The following is a 17459-nucleotide window of genomic DNA, read 5'->3' on the forward strand; positions in this document are numbered from 1 at the left end:
CCACTCTTGACAGCTGGGGCTTTACAGCTGGTCAGGATATTATGGGACAGCATTTACCAGGTTGGTTATGTGTGGCTGTGCCCCAGCCTGGTCTCCCGGGCTGCTTTTCCAGCCCTCTCCTTACTGGCTGGGTCACCCTTCCTTGTCCCAGCAGAGGTAAGAGCTGCTGTTGCAGGAGATGCTGGTTGTCTCTGTCAGATGCAGGTTACTGAGCTGTGAACATGCTGTCTTACCTCTCAGTTTTTGGACTTCAGCAGAGGCATAAGGAGCTGCAGGCTTCTCTTCTTCAGGAAAGCCAGGGCACAGGTCAGTGGGCAAAAGAGGACTGCAACACAGAGGGCTGCAAACAGAAAATTGCTGCTGTTTCAACCACTAACATGATGGCAAAAGAACGTTAATGTGTCCAAAATGCTCCTCTTGGAGCAGGGTCTTGTGAAGAGTAATGGCAGCACTGGTGATTCAGGGAGTTAGGTGGCAGATTTCTTGCTTATTTACCCATCTACTTTTGTGTGATATACTCCATGTCTAATACATATCATCAGGGAAAGGGAGAAGATACCTACTTTTTTCTGCTCTTTCATGAAGGAGAGCCTAGCTGCCTGCTCTTACAGCTTTTTCTTTTTTGTCATTCTTCTCTTTACTAAGAAAGGAAAGTGCCCTGGGACTGCAGCCAGAGTCATCACCTCCCTGAGGCCAGAGCCTGCTTCCTGTGTCAAGGCTCTTTACAAGCCTGAGGAACACCTTCTAATGGTGACAAGTCTTGCAGAGAAGACTTAGCATGCAACTAAATAATACTGTTTGTGAGGCAAACAAATTTATAATGTAAATAAGTAACTATAAATCAACATGATGTAAATAAAGTCACGCTTTAATTAGCAGGTTATTTCTAATCAGGAAGCCTTCCTTCTATAAATGGCTAGAATATTAGCTAACACCTTTGTACACATGTTTTAAGGTGTCCATGACCAACCCTGGTGAGGAGTGGCCATGAGCAGGGACTTTGCTTTTGAAGTTTTGAAAGCCATGTTAAAGAAAAAAGCTCATTGGCTAAGCGTTTTAAAGACATTTTTCCCCCTCATCTAGACATTGTCAGAGAAAGGCTACATAGTCAATTGTACTTGACTGCTACAAGTGGTTCCTACCTGGAGCCTTGAAAACCTTCTTCCATTTAGAAGACGTTTTTCTCTCAGGTAACCTGCACGTGTCTGGTTCCTCTTCTTCCCATATCAGGATTGATGGCTTCTTCATCAGCCCATACATGCCTGCCAAATTGACAGAGTATGAGCTAAGTTAACTCATGCAGCTCGTTCTTGAATTACATCATCATGTTTCTCCAAAGATGTAACAAGTACAGATGAAATGTTGCCACTTGCATCTAATTCTAATTAAAAACCTGAGTGTAATCAGCTCTGTAACAGCCATCCACACTGGGGAGGAGAAAGGCCATAGTTTTCAAGACTTTACAGCATTTGAAGTAGAGCTGGTAGAACGACTTATTCCTCCCTGCACCCATTGACATTTGTTATTACAAATTCCATTGGAATTTCAGATTTTTTTTTCTAATCAGTTGCTTGAAGTTATTTTTACGAAAGCTTTAGAAACATTTCTGTCAGTTATAGGAAGAGGCCATACGGGATAAACAGGAGAAAGCCCTGCTGTATGAACAACCTAATACACTTCGAAAGGCTCAGCAACACACCACGATGTCAGGTTATTTGTAGAAGGTCAAATCAATTTTATGATCAGGCAAACATTAGCAGATTACTTTTCTTAGAAGCAAAGCAAGCAAAGTATTTTCCAAGAAATACTCTTGAGAGAAAATCAAATGGCATTTGTTAGAAACCATCACTCGTTGGGGCTTGCTCTCTTTAAGGCACTTAGTCCCCTCATAATGGGAAGCCATTGCACCTGAATATTGTACAGGGACAAATTCAGGCTTGAAAGTTTTCTATTCTGTAGGGTGAAAGAATTGGAACTGGGGCCTGTTTGTCTGTGGCGCAGTGAATGCTCTTTGAGAGGGGATTTTTATCTGTTTGCTTACCTAGCTTCAAAGCAGAGTGCCAAAGGGCTCTGACCCATGAAAACATAGTGTCTACTTAAGGGATCATTCCTTTAAACCTAGTGGCTGTTCCAATTTGCCTCCAGACAGTGCATGTGAGGGAAAGGAGGAAGGCTGGCTGCTGGTTGAGGAGATGGTGACTTTCTGCTCAAGAACAGAAGAGACCAGCCTTGCTTTGGGGAAGGAGAGCTGGAATAAGGTATTGAGGAAAGTCTCCTTTGTGTCATAGTGAGTGCCTAAGGAAAGCTCTGGGTGAGTTTTTCTGGCCAAGAATTGTCCTTCTCTGTGCCACGTTTGCTGAAAGCTGTAAAGATACCTGAAAGCTGTAACAAAAGGTGCCATGAGTGGTGCTTGGCTCCTGCTATTTGTCTGTTTGTACCTGTAATGCTGGCCCAGAGAAAAGTGACTTGGACTGAACCTCTGATTCACATCTGTCCTGGACCCAGCTGTAGTTAAACTCATTATATCATTCTCGTATATCAGATATTTATCACATATCTCAGTGTGGCGTCAGATGTATGGCAACTATGCTTGGGCTAACCACGGTCCTTGGCACATCCCTCAGGGAGCAGGGGGAAAAAAAAAACAAACCTTGCCTTGTCCCCAGTCTTTTCTACTTCAGTGCTTTGCCTCTCCGCTTCTCAGAAAACAGCTATGAGACTTAAAGTTGTCTTCTACCTGCTCCCATGTTTTGGTTGCAGAGGCTTGTTTTGCATCGGATAGTGAGAGTCCACATGATTGACACAGAGAGACACGACCCGTGCCCTGGAGCTGGTGGCATGAATAAAAAAATCTGCTAGAGAGGTCTAGAGAGAAATGCAGAGAGCAAATAGATGACAGTAGCATTCCTCTTGTCATCTCTCTTTCCGGCATCCAAACATTTGGGGACTTCACTTGTGTTGTATTATAGACCTTTCTTTTTAAGGGCTGTGATTTATTCTTCTATTTCTGACTGTGTTTTTGTTTTCTGGACCTTATATAAGTAACACTGAAGTCTGCAGTTCTTGAATGGAGAAGGGAATGGTCCCTCCTTCTAAGGTTTGCTACCTGATAAATTAGTCAACACTCTGTGTATGGTTATTGGAGCTGTTTGGGAATTTTCCATCAGTCTATCTACTTATTGGAAAATGTGGTCTCAAAAAGCAGGATGGAAACTCAAATCTCTGAGGACTAAAAGCTTTCCAGATTCTGTGTGAGTCTTGGGTATCAAGAAAAGAGAGAAAATGCTTTTTTAAATATAAAGCCATAAAGGTGGCCAGAGGAAAGGAGTTTATCCTGATGACATATTAATTAATTTAATGATGAGCACTTAAACTGGGAGTGGGGAAAACAAAGCTCTAATGGAGGACAGGCACTCGGGCTTTTACAGTAAAAGGGCAGTTCAGATACAAAATGGATTTGGAGGTGCTAGAAAAATCAAAACTTTTGGGGCTATTATATTTTGGCACAGCTCCAAGGCTTAAATCTGCTTGTGCAGTGTGTGTGTTGTTTCCACCTTTAGGACAAGGCAAAATGGAGCTTAAACAACAATGCTGAGACCTATAGGGAAAAGCCTATGGGGAAATAGGGAAAGCAGTTAGGAGCGGCACCAGTCAGACATACAGGCATAAATGTCTGTTTTAAGCACTGGGAATGGTTCTCTGATGACAATTTTTTTTTTACAGGAGGAAATGCAATTATTATTCATTATTGAAAATAACAAATTGATGAAAATATTCATCAGTTTGTTTTAAAAAGTGATCTCCATCTAGTCTGGGGTTAGGGATGAATGCTACCTGGTGTAGCTATTTGGCAAGGTAATTTCATATCAGAGAGCTCATAGGTTTCAAACTATTTGACCAAACCAGAGCAGTGGGTATTTAAGAATAATAAATGTAGTCCCAGAAACTAGGGAAAACCACCCAAGAACAGAAGGAAGGCTCTGTTTTTTGGACAATTTCTTCATAACAAATCATTTGACTAACTATAACAAAGCATCAACTGTAAGAGGTTTTCACCATATGCATTTATAATTCAATAGACCTGAAAATAGGCTGATTTCTATTATTTTTTAAAAGCTCTGGTGGCAGGCTGTTGCCTCATCTAAACTGATGCAATTTTTTAAGACAACCTAAGTCAGCCTCCCTGGGGTGAAATTTGGCTTTGTACTGGGATTTTCAAGAGCTTTAGTACCACAGGTTGTACCTGCCGGACACTTCCTCCCAGAGCCTCCCCCAGGAACCACAGGAACAATCCAATGCCAACAGCAAAGCTCTTGGGGCTGAGCTGACTATGGGCCTGGTCAAGTCCTCTGCACTGCGGCAAGGAGAACTCTGTAGAAGCTTGTTCCTGCCCACCTTTTCCTACTGAAAATGCCACAGCAATTCTTCTGTTACCTGGGAATTTACAGCACAAGTGTTGGGAAAACAGTTTGTCAGTTGGATGGAGAATTTCAAGAGAGTAGATTTAAAATAAATAATCTACTCAAATTTTGTAGTAAAATAGATAATTTATTTATATGTATCAAGGAAGTACGTAATTATATACAGAAATATTCAATTGTTCAGTCTTACCACATGATTTAAATGAAGTCTCTAAACATGTGTCTTAGTACTGCTCAGGTTTCTGTCTCCAAGCACTGTAACATGGGGAGCCAGAGTTGCAGAAAACTTTTCTTTCACTTGGTTCTCTTTCGTTGTCAAAACTATCCTCTGGAAAACTTTCCTGAAGGCTTGAGGTAAGGGGTGTAGTAAAACAAATACAGGTTTACACATGCTCTAAATAGTCTTTCTGACAAACTGTGTTATTCCAAAGGGAGAAATAGATCAGTAGAACTCTTCAAGCTCTAATCCTGGTACTTTTCCAAAATATTTCTCTGGTCAGAGGTTGTCCAACTCTGGTTAATGAAAGACAATATTTCTAAATCTATGCAAAGTCAAGCTCCTGTTTGGGACATTTTTAAATTAGCATAAAGGTTATGTTGCATCTGTGAATATTTCCAATGACTTACAGAATCGAAGATTAGTTAGCATCATGCATGAGCGATGCATATTTTCCCAGATAATTTTGTTTTTATTTTACCTTGCATCTCTAATCCTACCACTGCAATTGCATGAAAATGTGCTGATTGTTTGTTTCGAGAACGACATGTCATAAATATAGATATCTTTCTGGTGATCTCTAAAAATACTGTTCAGTCTTGTGTGGTTTAACGATTGATGGAGCTTGGAAATGAAACTCTTGTCTGGGGCTTGTTGTAAGATAAGCTTCCACCATGGGAGTAAAATTCATAGGTGCTAAGAGGGGGCAGTCTGAGGAGGGTGTTGCTTTAGGATGCTGAAGGCAGCTTCTGTCAGTATTTAGGACCAGTATAATGTAAGTATCTAGCTACCTGGGCTTTGTGGTTTTTTCCTGAAGAAATGATCTATTTTTTTCTGTCATCTGGAAACATAAGATTTGGAAGAATCTTTATGGCAATGGATTTAAACTGAAAGAGGGGAGACTTAGATTGGATATACAGAAGAAATTTTTCGCTCAGAGGGTGGTGAGGCAGTGGAACAGGTTGCCCTGAGAAGTTGTAGATGCCCCATCCCTGGAAGTGTTCAAGGCCAGGTTGGATGAGGCTTTGGGCAACCTGGTGTGGTGGAGGGTGTCCCTGCCCATGGCAGGGGAGTTTGAACTAGATGATCTTTGAGGTCCCTTCCAACCCAAACCATTCTATGATTCTAAGAAAGCTAAAAAATGTCGTGGCAGCTTATGGGTCTTTCACCTCCTTCTCTTTCCATAATATTATACACATGGCCAGCACTAGCGGTGGGCATAGCAACGTGTTCTGAACGCACACAAATAAAATAACCCCCTTTTACTATACGGCAGACCCATATGCAGTTTTAGTTATTGCTTAAAGATCTTGGTTTGCGAACCGAAATCTTCCAGCCAGCGATGAACGGACGACCCAAGCGCCGATGTGCACAGTGCTGCTCGCAGGTACCTGCTGTGTTTTACAGCCGGCCGAGCTCGCCGTTCCCAGCTCAGCTCCCGCTTTCCCTGCCCACGTGTTTCCGCACGGCTGGCTGCCTGGTTTGTTCTTTCGAAACCTTGATGAAGTTCTCTGGCCTATAAAATACAGGTCAGGCTAGCTGACCGGACTGATCCCTGCCGGGATTAAAAACCAGGATCGTGTGGAGTCCTGAGGACTCTGCACAGGATCTGAAGTGCCGGCCCCTTCCCGCACACGGCCTTCTCCCTACGTCCGGCACCAGCAGCAGTGTGATGTGGGGGACGGAGGTTTTGAACCAGAGTGGGATCTGCCCACTGGCGATGAGCAAGGGATGGGGATGGGTTCTGGATTGTGGAACTCTTTAATCATATGGTTTTATGCGTACGTTCAGGGTGCCTGGCTCTTGGCAGGGAAGTTGTCTGTTGAAACAAGAGAATTACAAAAAGCACTTCAGCGAAGTGAAAACTGGCCTCCCATGAAATGTTGGGAAGCATTGATGCATAGCTGCTTTTGGAAAAAGAAAAGCACATTGACTATAGATGATGCATAGATTCTCATTTTCAAAAAAGAAATTTTGAAAGGGAAGCTCCCCTTCATCCTAAAATAAATAGCTCCTCCCGACCTACAGTTTCGGAATGAGATCTGTTTTCTCTGAGTCGTTACGTAGCCCTGATGGCTGCTGTATCAAAGTCCTTCTCTAGTTTTGATAAATCCCTAAGAGATAGGAAGGCAATATAGTTGCAAGCCATTTTTTTCAAAGACTTCTGGATAACCCATGGTAAAGGCACAAAAGCATAGCTACAAAAACTAATCATTTGACTCATAATTCCAAGCGTAGTCATTCGCAGCCTGGAAAATGGCCTGTTTTATCCAAGGTGGCCTGCAGTTGTAGCTGAGTGAAGTTAAATAATGCAGTACTCTTTAAAATTGCATGAGCATATGATTTCGTTTGCTGTAGTCATTCATAATTCCTACTCCCTTGTAGTTTGTAGCAGTCAATGATTATCGCATCTGTCCGACCCCTCTCTGAAGTGACTGGGAATGGCAGGTTGTTGTGACTCTTCCTTGCTCGTGCCATGCACTAAGCTCTACTGTTGAGAAAGAAAGCTTGACTTTCCCTCCTTTTGTGAGTTTAGGAATGACCGTATGGCCTAACCTTTTATCTGGAGGTGCCAGTAGCATGGAAAAGTGAGTGAGGAAGGGTTACCTTCTAATAAAATCACTTGATTGACCACACTGGCGTCCTTAGGAAGCAAAATAATTTCTACAATGCGTCCACCACACAAGGGAGCAGGTCAAACGTCTGTCTTCTGTTCAGTCCCACCATAGGGTCTCACTTTCTGGATCTCTGTCACAAGTGCCTCCGTGGACTGAACTGTATGATTAACCAAAGTAGATGGATGCTGAGGGAGAGGTGCAAGGCAAATGAAAACACCGGGAGAGCATCTACCACTGCTACCCACTGCAGAACAGAACTGCAAAAACAGCTTGACCTTTAGAAGAGATGGAGACTGTTCAAGAGGCCATGGGGCTGCTAAAAGCCTTGATGCTCCAGGGCTCTCTACAGTTCTGCCAGCATCTTGGCACACAGCCTGGAGCACATGACTGCAGCTGTGTGTGCCCACCCTTACCCAGGATTAGCTATACTTGCCACTGCTGGTGTTACAGCCCTCACAGCTCTGCCCAAAGAAGAGATTGCATGAGTGTCCCCTGATGTATAGAAGAAAGTAATCAGCTGGATTAATTAAATCCACCTGTTTAAATTGATAAAATGATCTAGGTGATCTTGCCTCGACTCACTTAGAAAGAGGTCATAAGAGCCACTCTGCCAGCAGCATCATGGGGATGAGAACAGATGGCCAAGGATGACAGTTGATTATCTCCCACTGGTCTAGCTGCATGAGGAGCTTTCTCCAGGCCCTTTGGAGTCCTCAGAGCAAGGTTCAGAAACAAGCACTTCTCACTGGTCTGAAACACCATGGTGAAGTGCAGAGTGAGGAAGAGCCTTTCAAACATAGGATCTAAGATTATTTAGGAATTAGTGTTATTAATTAGCATCAGTTTCATAGATTTCATAGATTTCATAGATTTCTAGGTTGGAAAAGACCTTAGAGATCATCGAGTCCAACCATCCCTAATCCCCATTAAACCATATCCTCAAGTAGCTCATCCACCCTATTCTTAAACACATCCAGGGATGGGGACTCAACCACCTCCCTGGGCAGCTTATTCCAGTGGCTGACAACCCTTTCAGAGAAGAAATACTTCCTAACATCCAACCTGAATCTCCCCTGACTAAGCTTATGCCCATTTCCTCTTGTTCTATCTCCCATCACTAATGTAAAGAGCCCTTCCCCTACCTCCCCACCATCTTTTCTCAAGTATTTATAGGCCGTAATCAGGTCTCCCCTCAGCCTCCTCTTCTCCAGGCTAAACAGCCCCAACTCCCTCAGCCGCTCCTCATAAGTTTTATTTTCCAGCCCCTTGACCAGTTTAGTTGCCCTTCTTTGGACTCGCTCCAGGAGCTCAATATCTCTCTTAAAGCGAGGGGCCCAAAACTGGACACAATATTCCAGGTGCGGCCTCACCAGTGCCGAGTACAGGGGCAGGATCACTTCCCTGCTCCTGCTGGTCACACTATTCTTGATGCATGCCAGTATCCCATTGGCCTTTTTGGCCACCTGGGCACACTGCTGGCTCATATCAAGCCGGTAGTCAACCAACACCCCCAGGTCCTTTTCCGCCAGGCAGCTCTCCAGCCACTCCTCCCCGAGCCTATAGCGATGCTTGGGGTTTTTATACCCCAAGTGAAGGACTCTGCACTTGGCCTTATTAAAGCTCATGCCATTGGCCTCAGCCCAACGATCCAGTCTGTTCAAATCCCTCTGAAGGGCCTCCCTACCCTCGAGCAGATCGACACAGCCTCCCAGCTTGGTGTCGTCCGCAAATTTACTGAGGGTACATTCAATCCCCTCATCCAGGTCATTGATAAAGATGTTAAACAGAACTGGACCCAGCACTGAGCCCTGGGGAACCCCACTGGTGACCGGCCTCCAGCCGGATTTAGCCCCATTTACCACCACTCTTTGGGCCCGGCCATCCAGCCAGTTTTTAACCCAAAGGAGGGTGTGCCTATCCAGGCCAGCAGTTACCAGTTTCTCCACCAGAACACTATGAGAAACTGTATCAAAGGCTTTACTGAGGTCCAGGAAAACTACATCCACAGCCCTTCCCTCGTCAACCAGGCGGGTCACCCTGTCATAGAAGGTGATCAGGTTTGATTGGCAAGACCTGCCTTTCATAAACCCATGTTGACTGGGCCTGATCACCCGGTTAACCTGTATGTGCTCATTAATAGCACTCAAGATAACCTGTTCCATGACTTTGCCCGTCACCGAGGTCAGACTGACAGGCCTGTAGTTCCCCGGATCCTCCTTCCGCCCTTTTTTGTAAATGGGGGTAACATCCGCCAGCCTCCAGTCCAGCGGAACTTCCCCAGTGAGCCAAGACTGCCCAAAGATAATGGACGGGTTTGGCAATGACATCCGCCAGCTCTCTCAGGACTCTCGGGTGGATACCATCAGGCCCCATAGACTTGTGGGCATCCAGCCGAAGGAGCAGATCCTTGACCCGTTCCTCTTGGATCACAGGAGCTTCAATCTGCTCTCCCTCCCTGCACTCAGACACCGAAGGCCAGCTCACCTTTTCTCTACTTGTGGAAAAGGTATTGTTCTTCCTACCTAACAGATAGGAACAGAGGGAAGCTGATAAAAATACCGAAGAATCCAGCAGTGATCATGTCTTAGCTGGGATTCAGGTACAAGAAATGAAATCCTGACCCTGTGAAAGTCAGCAGGGCTCTTGCAAGCCACTTCAGCACAGCAGAGATGTGAATGAACAGAGGGAGGCTGGGCTGTGCAGCCAGCAGCATTGCTCACATCTCCTCTGCAGAAACCTGAGGCATTACAGAGGAATGGAGGAAAAACAAGGAAAGAGAAAGCAGGTGGAAACAACTGGGACGAGGGATGGATGGTAGCACAGTATGAAATACTGTGAGGAGTGGGAGAGAAAGAGTGGAGAAAAGTGATATGCTATTGGGAAACCAACTTTGGTCCCTGGGGTAAGGGTAGGAAGGAAGGCTGGCAGGTCCCCCGGATGCTCTGCCATCATAGCTGCTCTATGCATGTCAGTGGTGATCTCCAGGCCCATAGATGCTATAAAGTTTGGCAGAGCTCAGCCTGGAGTGCAGAAAGACCTGAGGGACATTAAAGACACCAAAAGGAGAAGACAGGATCTCTCAAGACACTGGAAATGTTTTGGGTCCAGCTAAAGAAAAGAAAACACTATTTGAATAATCTCTAAACCATGAGAAAGGCTGAGATTAGATGTGAAACAGTGGTTTCTCTGTTCTGTCTGGAGCTGAACTCTGGGTAGGCTGGCAAGGCAGGGTCACTTGACAGCTCCTTGGGGCTTGCTGTTCTTGGCAAAGCCTGAGGCAGCCAGTCTTTGGGCACGGTGCAGTAAATATGCTTTCACTTAGCCCTGTCTCCGTCGTGCTCGTGTGTGTGATTAGGCAAACCCCAAGGTACTGCGGCAGCGGAGGCCTCAGCAACTAATCAGACTGGCATACTGGTTGTCTGAACTCTTCTTGAGTTGGGTCAGGTTGCTGTCTGTTGGGTCTTGCCCATCTTGGCTTTTTTTCCCCTCTTTGCCCTGCCCCACCCTCCCTGCAGTCAATCCTGAAAGTCATGAGGCAATCGCCAGCATTTCCAGGCAACGTGCCCAAAGAGCAACACGGCGCAACGATTTCTCAAGCAGCTCGATCCCAGAGCACTTGGACGTGATGCCAAGAGCTCTTGCAATATTTGGTAGTACAAGCTTAGCTGCTGGAGGTGAGCAATTAAGAGTCTTTCTCTCCCCTTTTTCCTCCCTTTCTCTTTGACCTTGTGATAGAGCAAATTTAAACATCTGATCTAAAGGACCTTTGCTAAAAAGCCAGTAGAATCCAAGACTTTTTATGAGTCAAGTTAAACTATCACAAAACCTACTATGAATTTGGAAGAGGGCTGACTTGCATTTCTCTATATCTTTGTTATAATCTCTTCAGACCTAATAGCATCTTATTCGTTTGTACTGTCTCCACAAAATAAATGCGTTAGCCTACCTGAAAATTTGGGTCTCTGGGACTGTACTAGAATAAAAAAATAGATTGTTTTAGCTGTCATAAGTTGTTTTTTTTAATTCTAGAAGAAACTGTGACTAGGGGATTCTAGGCATTTAGGATGCATTTTGAAAGCTGTGTTTATATCAAACAAGTGTCACACTAGCAAAGACATAATGGTAAAAATTCCTATGCGGACAAGTTAATTAAAAAAATAATCATAATAACTAGCACCGGTGTCCCTTTCTTTAGAAAACAAAAATTGCATACACAAAGTCTGTAAGAAATTTTTAATGGAGAAAAAGTGGTATAATGATTCTGCTGTGTTTTGTCCCTTCAGCACAAGCTTTCTCCTCTCCTTGTCTGGATCCTGCTGACCAAACTGCATGTCGCATGTGGGGACCTACCAATGTGGTCTCTTGATTTGGTTTAAATTGTTTTACTATCAGTCAGCTCGTGGTGGGTTCTCATGCTCACCCAACCCATGCCAAAAATACTACAGTAAATCTTGCAGAACAAATACCAGCACTCACTCAAAACTGTTAAATCCAAGAAAACTGCAAGGTTTCTTTTTTTCTTCTTTTCTCCCCACTGCTGACACAGTGCTTTGATCTGCCATGCAATTGGGTCAGCGCTTGGGAAACACATTTTAACATCCCCATCAGTGATGTGAATACTATGCAGGAGATCCTCAATGTAAGACCTCATGGATCCTACAATAAAGTACCCTGTCAAAAAAACCCCATGACAAACCAACACACACAAAACTTGCAAAAGCCCTTCACTAGCACAGTGATCAAAGTAATCAAAAGCAAAAAAGACGGATCCCATGGAGCATTACTGGTTAAGAAAGTCTTTGTTATTGGTTTCCTGAGCAGGAGTATGCTCGTACTCAGCTTTGTGAGCTTTGAGGCCTTGTTCACATAGGCAAGTTTTACCAGAATAATGTTATTAGCACCAATTAGCCTAAATGCTCATGCCTGAAACCCTCTGTGGATGTGCAGGGCCCCCAGTCCTGGAGCCTGCAGGCTGCCAGTGAACAGGGGGAGGTATCCCAGGCCATATGGAGTCGCACAGAATCTGACCACAGGCACTTCTGATCTGCTGGATGCTTCAGAGGAGAAAAGCAATGTGAGAGAACCTGTGCCGTTGGGTCCTGAATAGCTGCAGCTAACAGCAGGTATGGCTGGGGTTCCCTACCACCTCTCTGAAGGGTGCCTGTGGTAGGCGAGGCTTTGTGGTGTGTGCTCTGACTTCCAAAATGTCCTTCTTCTGCAGAGTCTGGGAGCACAAAGAAAACTTTCAGTGCTGGGCAGCAACATGAAGAGTCTTGTTATCTGTCACAGTGAGATGTGGGTATTCCGAGAGATCTTGGCTCAGTGTGAGCAAGCAGAGAGGCTGCCCTGGGGAGACCTCAAAGGGGAGCTGGAGAGAGAGGGAGAAGCTGGAGAAGGAAGGATATAGCGTAGGGAAGCAGTGAGAGCGCTTCACTGCTCAGGTGTGCCTTAGGTAGGTTCGCAGTGAAGGAGAGGGTTGGCCTCTTCTCTTGTAACCCCATGGCCCTGTGGGCAGTGAGATTACAGCCCTGGCAGCTGAAGCTGAATTTTCTGTCAATCCCATGAGGTCTAAAATTGTGGCTGCAAGGACAGAGGCTCCTGGATAGCAGAGCTAATTGAGCTAGGGTGTAAGCCAGCCTGCCCATCAGCATCCTTAATCTGGCACCTAGAAAGAACCAGGGAGATTTCCCAGTAGAAGAGATTACAGCCATCCCTCAGTAGGACACCTGCCTTGTGCTGTCTCGGCTGAGCTCTGCAGGTCACTTTCAGTCCCCACAGAAACGATGGCAGCATGGTTCAGAAAGACTGTCCCAACCTGTCAGCCAAGCTCTGACCCAGCAGATTGTTACAAATCCAACAGCAGGCAAGAAGCCAAGAGGGACCTCAGGTTTTTTAATTCAGAAGTCAAAAATCAGACACATTCCTTATCTCAGGTCACTTTGAGTCTCTGCTCCTCCTCCTTCATCCCTATGTTTTCTCCCCAGGGTGTGTCCAGCCCTCTGTGCCTTGGTTGGACCTTCTTCCCCATGTTCCTTGGCCTGCCTTGCCTTCCTCCAGGGATGAGTCTACTGGGGCCTTTCACAGCCACCAGAGCAGGCGCTCTCCCCTGGAAAAACCAAAATTTCTGTTTTGCACAACAAAATACGATGCAGTCAGAATGTTATAACCCATTTCCTAAAGTGTTCTTGCCTCCCTCATTTGCTGGTGAGCTACAATGATCTCATAATCTTGTGCATTTTCACTTCTACTGTAAGCACAATCCACAAGTTTGCCCTAAATATTACCTTTCAGGGATAAGTGGTTTTCTATGAAGGTTTTCATTGTCTTCTGATACTCATCTTCAGTCATGTGGAGCTGGGCTACCTCTGTGCTTGAAGAGCACTCTTCTTCCGTAGCTGTCCCCTCCTCTTGAGGAGGCCAGTGTGCAGCGGACACCTTGAAGCCTGCTTTATCCAGGTTCCTTGCAAACATCCTCCCAATGGAGCTGTTGGACACAAGAATTACAATTGCTCTCCCTTTCACGTGAATGTTCTTCTCCACAACGCCGAAAGAGAAGATGATAATGAAGCAGGCCAAAAACGCGGTGGAAATGCATACAAAAGCATAAAAGAGGCAGCACAGGGTCATGGCGAGTAAGAAGTCTATGGCCAGCAAGAAGAAATGCTGCAAGAGGAAAATCATCGTTAGATGGATCAGCCGCTTCCTCCTCGCTTGCAAGCGAGCCGAGAAATCTGCTAGGAGTCACCGCGTGCAACCAGGCTCTTATAAAGCCAGGCAGCCTTGCGAAATGTGCGGAGGCAAGTCAGAACCCCGTGGGGAGGATGAATCATTATCCGAGGTAGAGCAACAACGGAGACTTTCAAACCACCTGTGTTTTCAGGCCGGAGCAGCGCTGTATTTGTCTTGGCTTTGCTGTGTGCTTGGATGCTCTGCTAGACTGGAATTTAAGGATTCATTTTGTAAGGACGTTTCATCATGTGCTGTCTTTAGGGCCAGTGATGTATATAGGTTATTTTGAAGCAGCCATTTTTAAGGGATTTCTTAAAGTAGCGTGTGCATGGCATTGGGAAGCCACGGAGTAGAAGTAATTCCCATATCTGCTTGACATGCTACGACTCTTAAATTTACCACTCTCGCTACTGCTGTAAAGCAGGCAGCTTCAGCGAGTCTGGGAAAGGTCCCTGGCAGACACAGAACTGGGAGCCCTGCCCCGTGAAGCCAGCTCTTGTTCTGCTGTAAAACATGCCAGGAGCATCGTGCTGCCTGGCTGCAGGGCCTGCATCAGCCTGGGAGGAGTTGGTTCACGTCGGAGATGAGAGAAATGAGCCGGGTGCTGGAGAGAGAGCTTTTTTGATTGAGGACAGAGATTTTAGGGAGAATCCTGCTCTTTCTCAGGCAGGCAGAGTAGTGCCATGGCAAGAGGTGCGTTTATCCCTGACTGGAGCCATGCCTCTTGCACGTGGGGCACAGAAGGGCCTCTGCAGAATCAGAAAGACCTGGGCAGACTTAGGAATGAGACCAGCGAAGGTAAATCCTGTGGCGTCAAGGCTCAGCCAACCTCTAGCAGCGGGTCAGGAGGGAAATTCCCACTTAAGGTCACAGCTTCCCAGCTGCCAGCGCTCTTACTGCTTTCTCTGAAGCAGCCACTGAGGTTGGAGGCAAGGTCCTTCCTTTCTTGGTCAGGGTGGAGATGCTGCTGATCACCACTAAAACCTCAATGTCAGAACCTGCTCTTTAAATAGTATCTTCCTTTCTTTTTCCTCCTTATTTTTAATGTGGATTGATGCAAAGGGTCCCCCAAGAAGGTGTGCACTGCTGCCTGTGTTGTGTTGCAGATGGGTGTTGTGTTTATTCCCCAGTCTAACTGGAAAGATACTGGGGGTGTGGGACAGGATGTCAGCAGGACCCACACGTGTTTTTCTGGTCCTTCTTGTTTGTCCTCCGTGCGAGCGTGCAGGTTCCAGCTCACAGATCGGTAGCACTGTGCCAGCACAGCAATCCAGCTCTGGGCACTTTTGGGATGGAGTGGCTGCTAGCTGCACCCCAAAGCCATTCTGTGCACCCCACCCAGCATGTGCATAAACATGCAAAGCTTTATCTGAAGTGGACAAAGGGCTGCGAGCATCTAGTTTGACTTCAAGTGGCTTATAAGTAGTGAGAGACAGGGGGCTGTGTGCATTGAGGGCTTGTCTTACTCAGAGGTTTTAAAGATCTTCAAGCCCTTCATGCCAGAAGACCAGGCCAGGACATGGCCTGCAAGCAGTCTGTGGCAGAAAAGGACTACTTGCACAGCTTATTTAGCACAATTGCCATCGCTGTTGCTGGCACAGGACTGCAGACACCCGTGCTTGGAGCTGGGAAAGTACATGAGGTCCGTCCTCATCAGTGAGGGTGGCACAGCCCTGGCCCTGCTGCGGGGCTTGGCCAGGAGAGAGTGCGGTGAAGTTGGGGGCAGCTGACTGCTTGGGAGCTGTGGGCACGCATGGGTGCTGTGCCAGAGGGTGGGTATTGGCCCTCACCACACTAGGGGTTTAGCAGCAGTGGGTGGCCATGGCCAGACTGGCACATGTCTCACCAGCTCAAGGTGTGGACTGGGCAAGCTTCTGTCTGCAGCTCAGCAGGATATCTGCCAGGCTTTGAGTCAGCAACCTGAACCTCCTCTATCCTCATGGTCTTGGCCAGAGAGCTTGTGGTGCTTTTCACTGCCAAAAAAGAAAAAAAAAAAACCACGAGATGTTGCCTTTGCTGGGGATGAGTTTGCACCTCCATCCTTGCTAGACTGAGCACGCCTCTGTGCTGCTCCAAATACTGGAGCCTTAAGGTCAGCCTAAAACGCAGGACGGGGGAGCTCTGTGCTGCTGGGGAGATGGGCTTTAACGGTCCTTCTCTATCCCCAAATTATTTTAACATTCACCTGCCAGCGATGCAGGTTTGGGGATTTCCTTGCTGCGCTTCAAGACTGATGAATTTGGGGAAGCGCAGTTCTGCATCGGGGCGGCGGAACCGCCACAGACCGCGAGGATTCCCCGGTAAATATTCTTTTGGAGAGCTTCTCCCAGCCCCGACGTGGAAAAACGAGCTCCAAACCCCGCCGCGCTCCGGCCCTTCCCGCCGCCCCCGGCCGAGCCCCCGCGGCGCAACGGCGCCACCTGCCGGCCGCCCCTGCCGAGACGGGACGACCCTATTTCCATCCTTTTCTGCGTTAACCCTCCTCATCTTCCCCAGGAATTCAGTTCTCTCGCTTTAAAAGAGGCAAACTACCAGCCATCCAGAAAAAACCTACTTCTTTCTCCTTTTTTTTTTTTTGTTTTGTTTTTTTTCTCCCAAGGAACGATTTCTCTGTTCAGTGGTTCTTCTTAGTCAATGAATAAAGATTAAAATGAGAGGCTGCAATGTGGGTCAAGAAAGCACTTCAAAAGCAGTGATTTTTTTTTTTTTTTTTTTTCCCCCCACCACTGTGATATCTGGGAACAGTCACGACTTCAGGCCTGCCCTGGGTTTTATCTCACCATGTTCATAAGCATAAAGATATTTTGCCAGTAGGTGACCCATGGGGCAGCAGTGACATGTCCGCTAGCTCCACTGCTGGCTGTTGCCCAACTTGGGTTTTGCACTGTAATTACTAAGCTAACTCCTCCAAGGATTTCTGCTGTATCCTTTCCCAAATATAATTAACCGTTGGGGTGCTACATCATTTTACTCAGCAGGTTGTTGTTTTCAGGCCTGTCCAAGAAGTTACTGATTAACACTGTTTCTTCGCAGTGTGCTATTTCTCGTGTAAAGCAAGAGGATTAAATGAATACATCTGCACTGTGAGCTAAGCTGTTGAGTTATTCCCTCAGGTTTGTTGTTCCTCTCAGAGAAGGCATCTGGTTGCTTTCAGCAGTGTGATTTGGGATTTTCACCAGGGCAGAGGAGGTTGTGTGCTGGAGATCTTGCGGATGGGCTGGAGACCATCTGATTACAGCTTCCTCCACAAATCGGCGCATTTAGAAGAAGCAGAAGGAAAGTCAACCAAAAGATCTATCTTTGGATAGGGTGAATTCAATGGCAACTGCTTGAGAGGGAAAGGGAGACCCATGCAGAGAAGCAGTGATTTTGGGCAACATTGGTGTTGTAGGACTCCACCTTTCTGCTGGTGTTGCGCAAGGAGTCCTTGCCAGTGTCATGGCAGCCACAGCACCAGGAGAGCTGCAGGGAGAC

The 17459-nt window shown here is 46.3% G+C and overlaps 1 protein-coding gene across 1 annotated transcript; it reads right to left on the reverse strand.

Moving 5' to 3' along the window:
• Positions 1 to 236: 236 nt before the first annotated feature.
• LOC147529323 (uncharacterized) lies at positions 237 to 13937 on the reverse strand. The gene is made up of 3 exons (XM_086631120.1): positions 13541 to 13937; positions 1143 to 1262; positions 237 to 340 (listed from the first exon to the last, which is right to left on the reverse strand). Exons 1-3 carry the CDS (start codon positions 13935 to 13937, stop codon positions 237 to 239), a joined length of 621 nt encoding a protein of 206 aa, XP_086487246.1.
• Between the last annotated feature and the right edge of the window lie 3522 nt (positions 13938 to 17459).

The sequence above is a fragment of the Tauraco erythrolophus genome, chromosome 2, assembly GCF_009769465.1.
Source record: "Tauraco erythrolophus isolate bTauEry1 chromosome 2, bTauEry1.pri, whole genome shotgun sequence".
NCBI classification, from domain to species: domain Eukaryota; kingdom Metazoa; phylum Chordata; class Aves; order Musophagiformes; family Musophagidae; genus Tauraco; species Tauraco erythrolophus.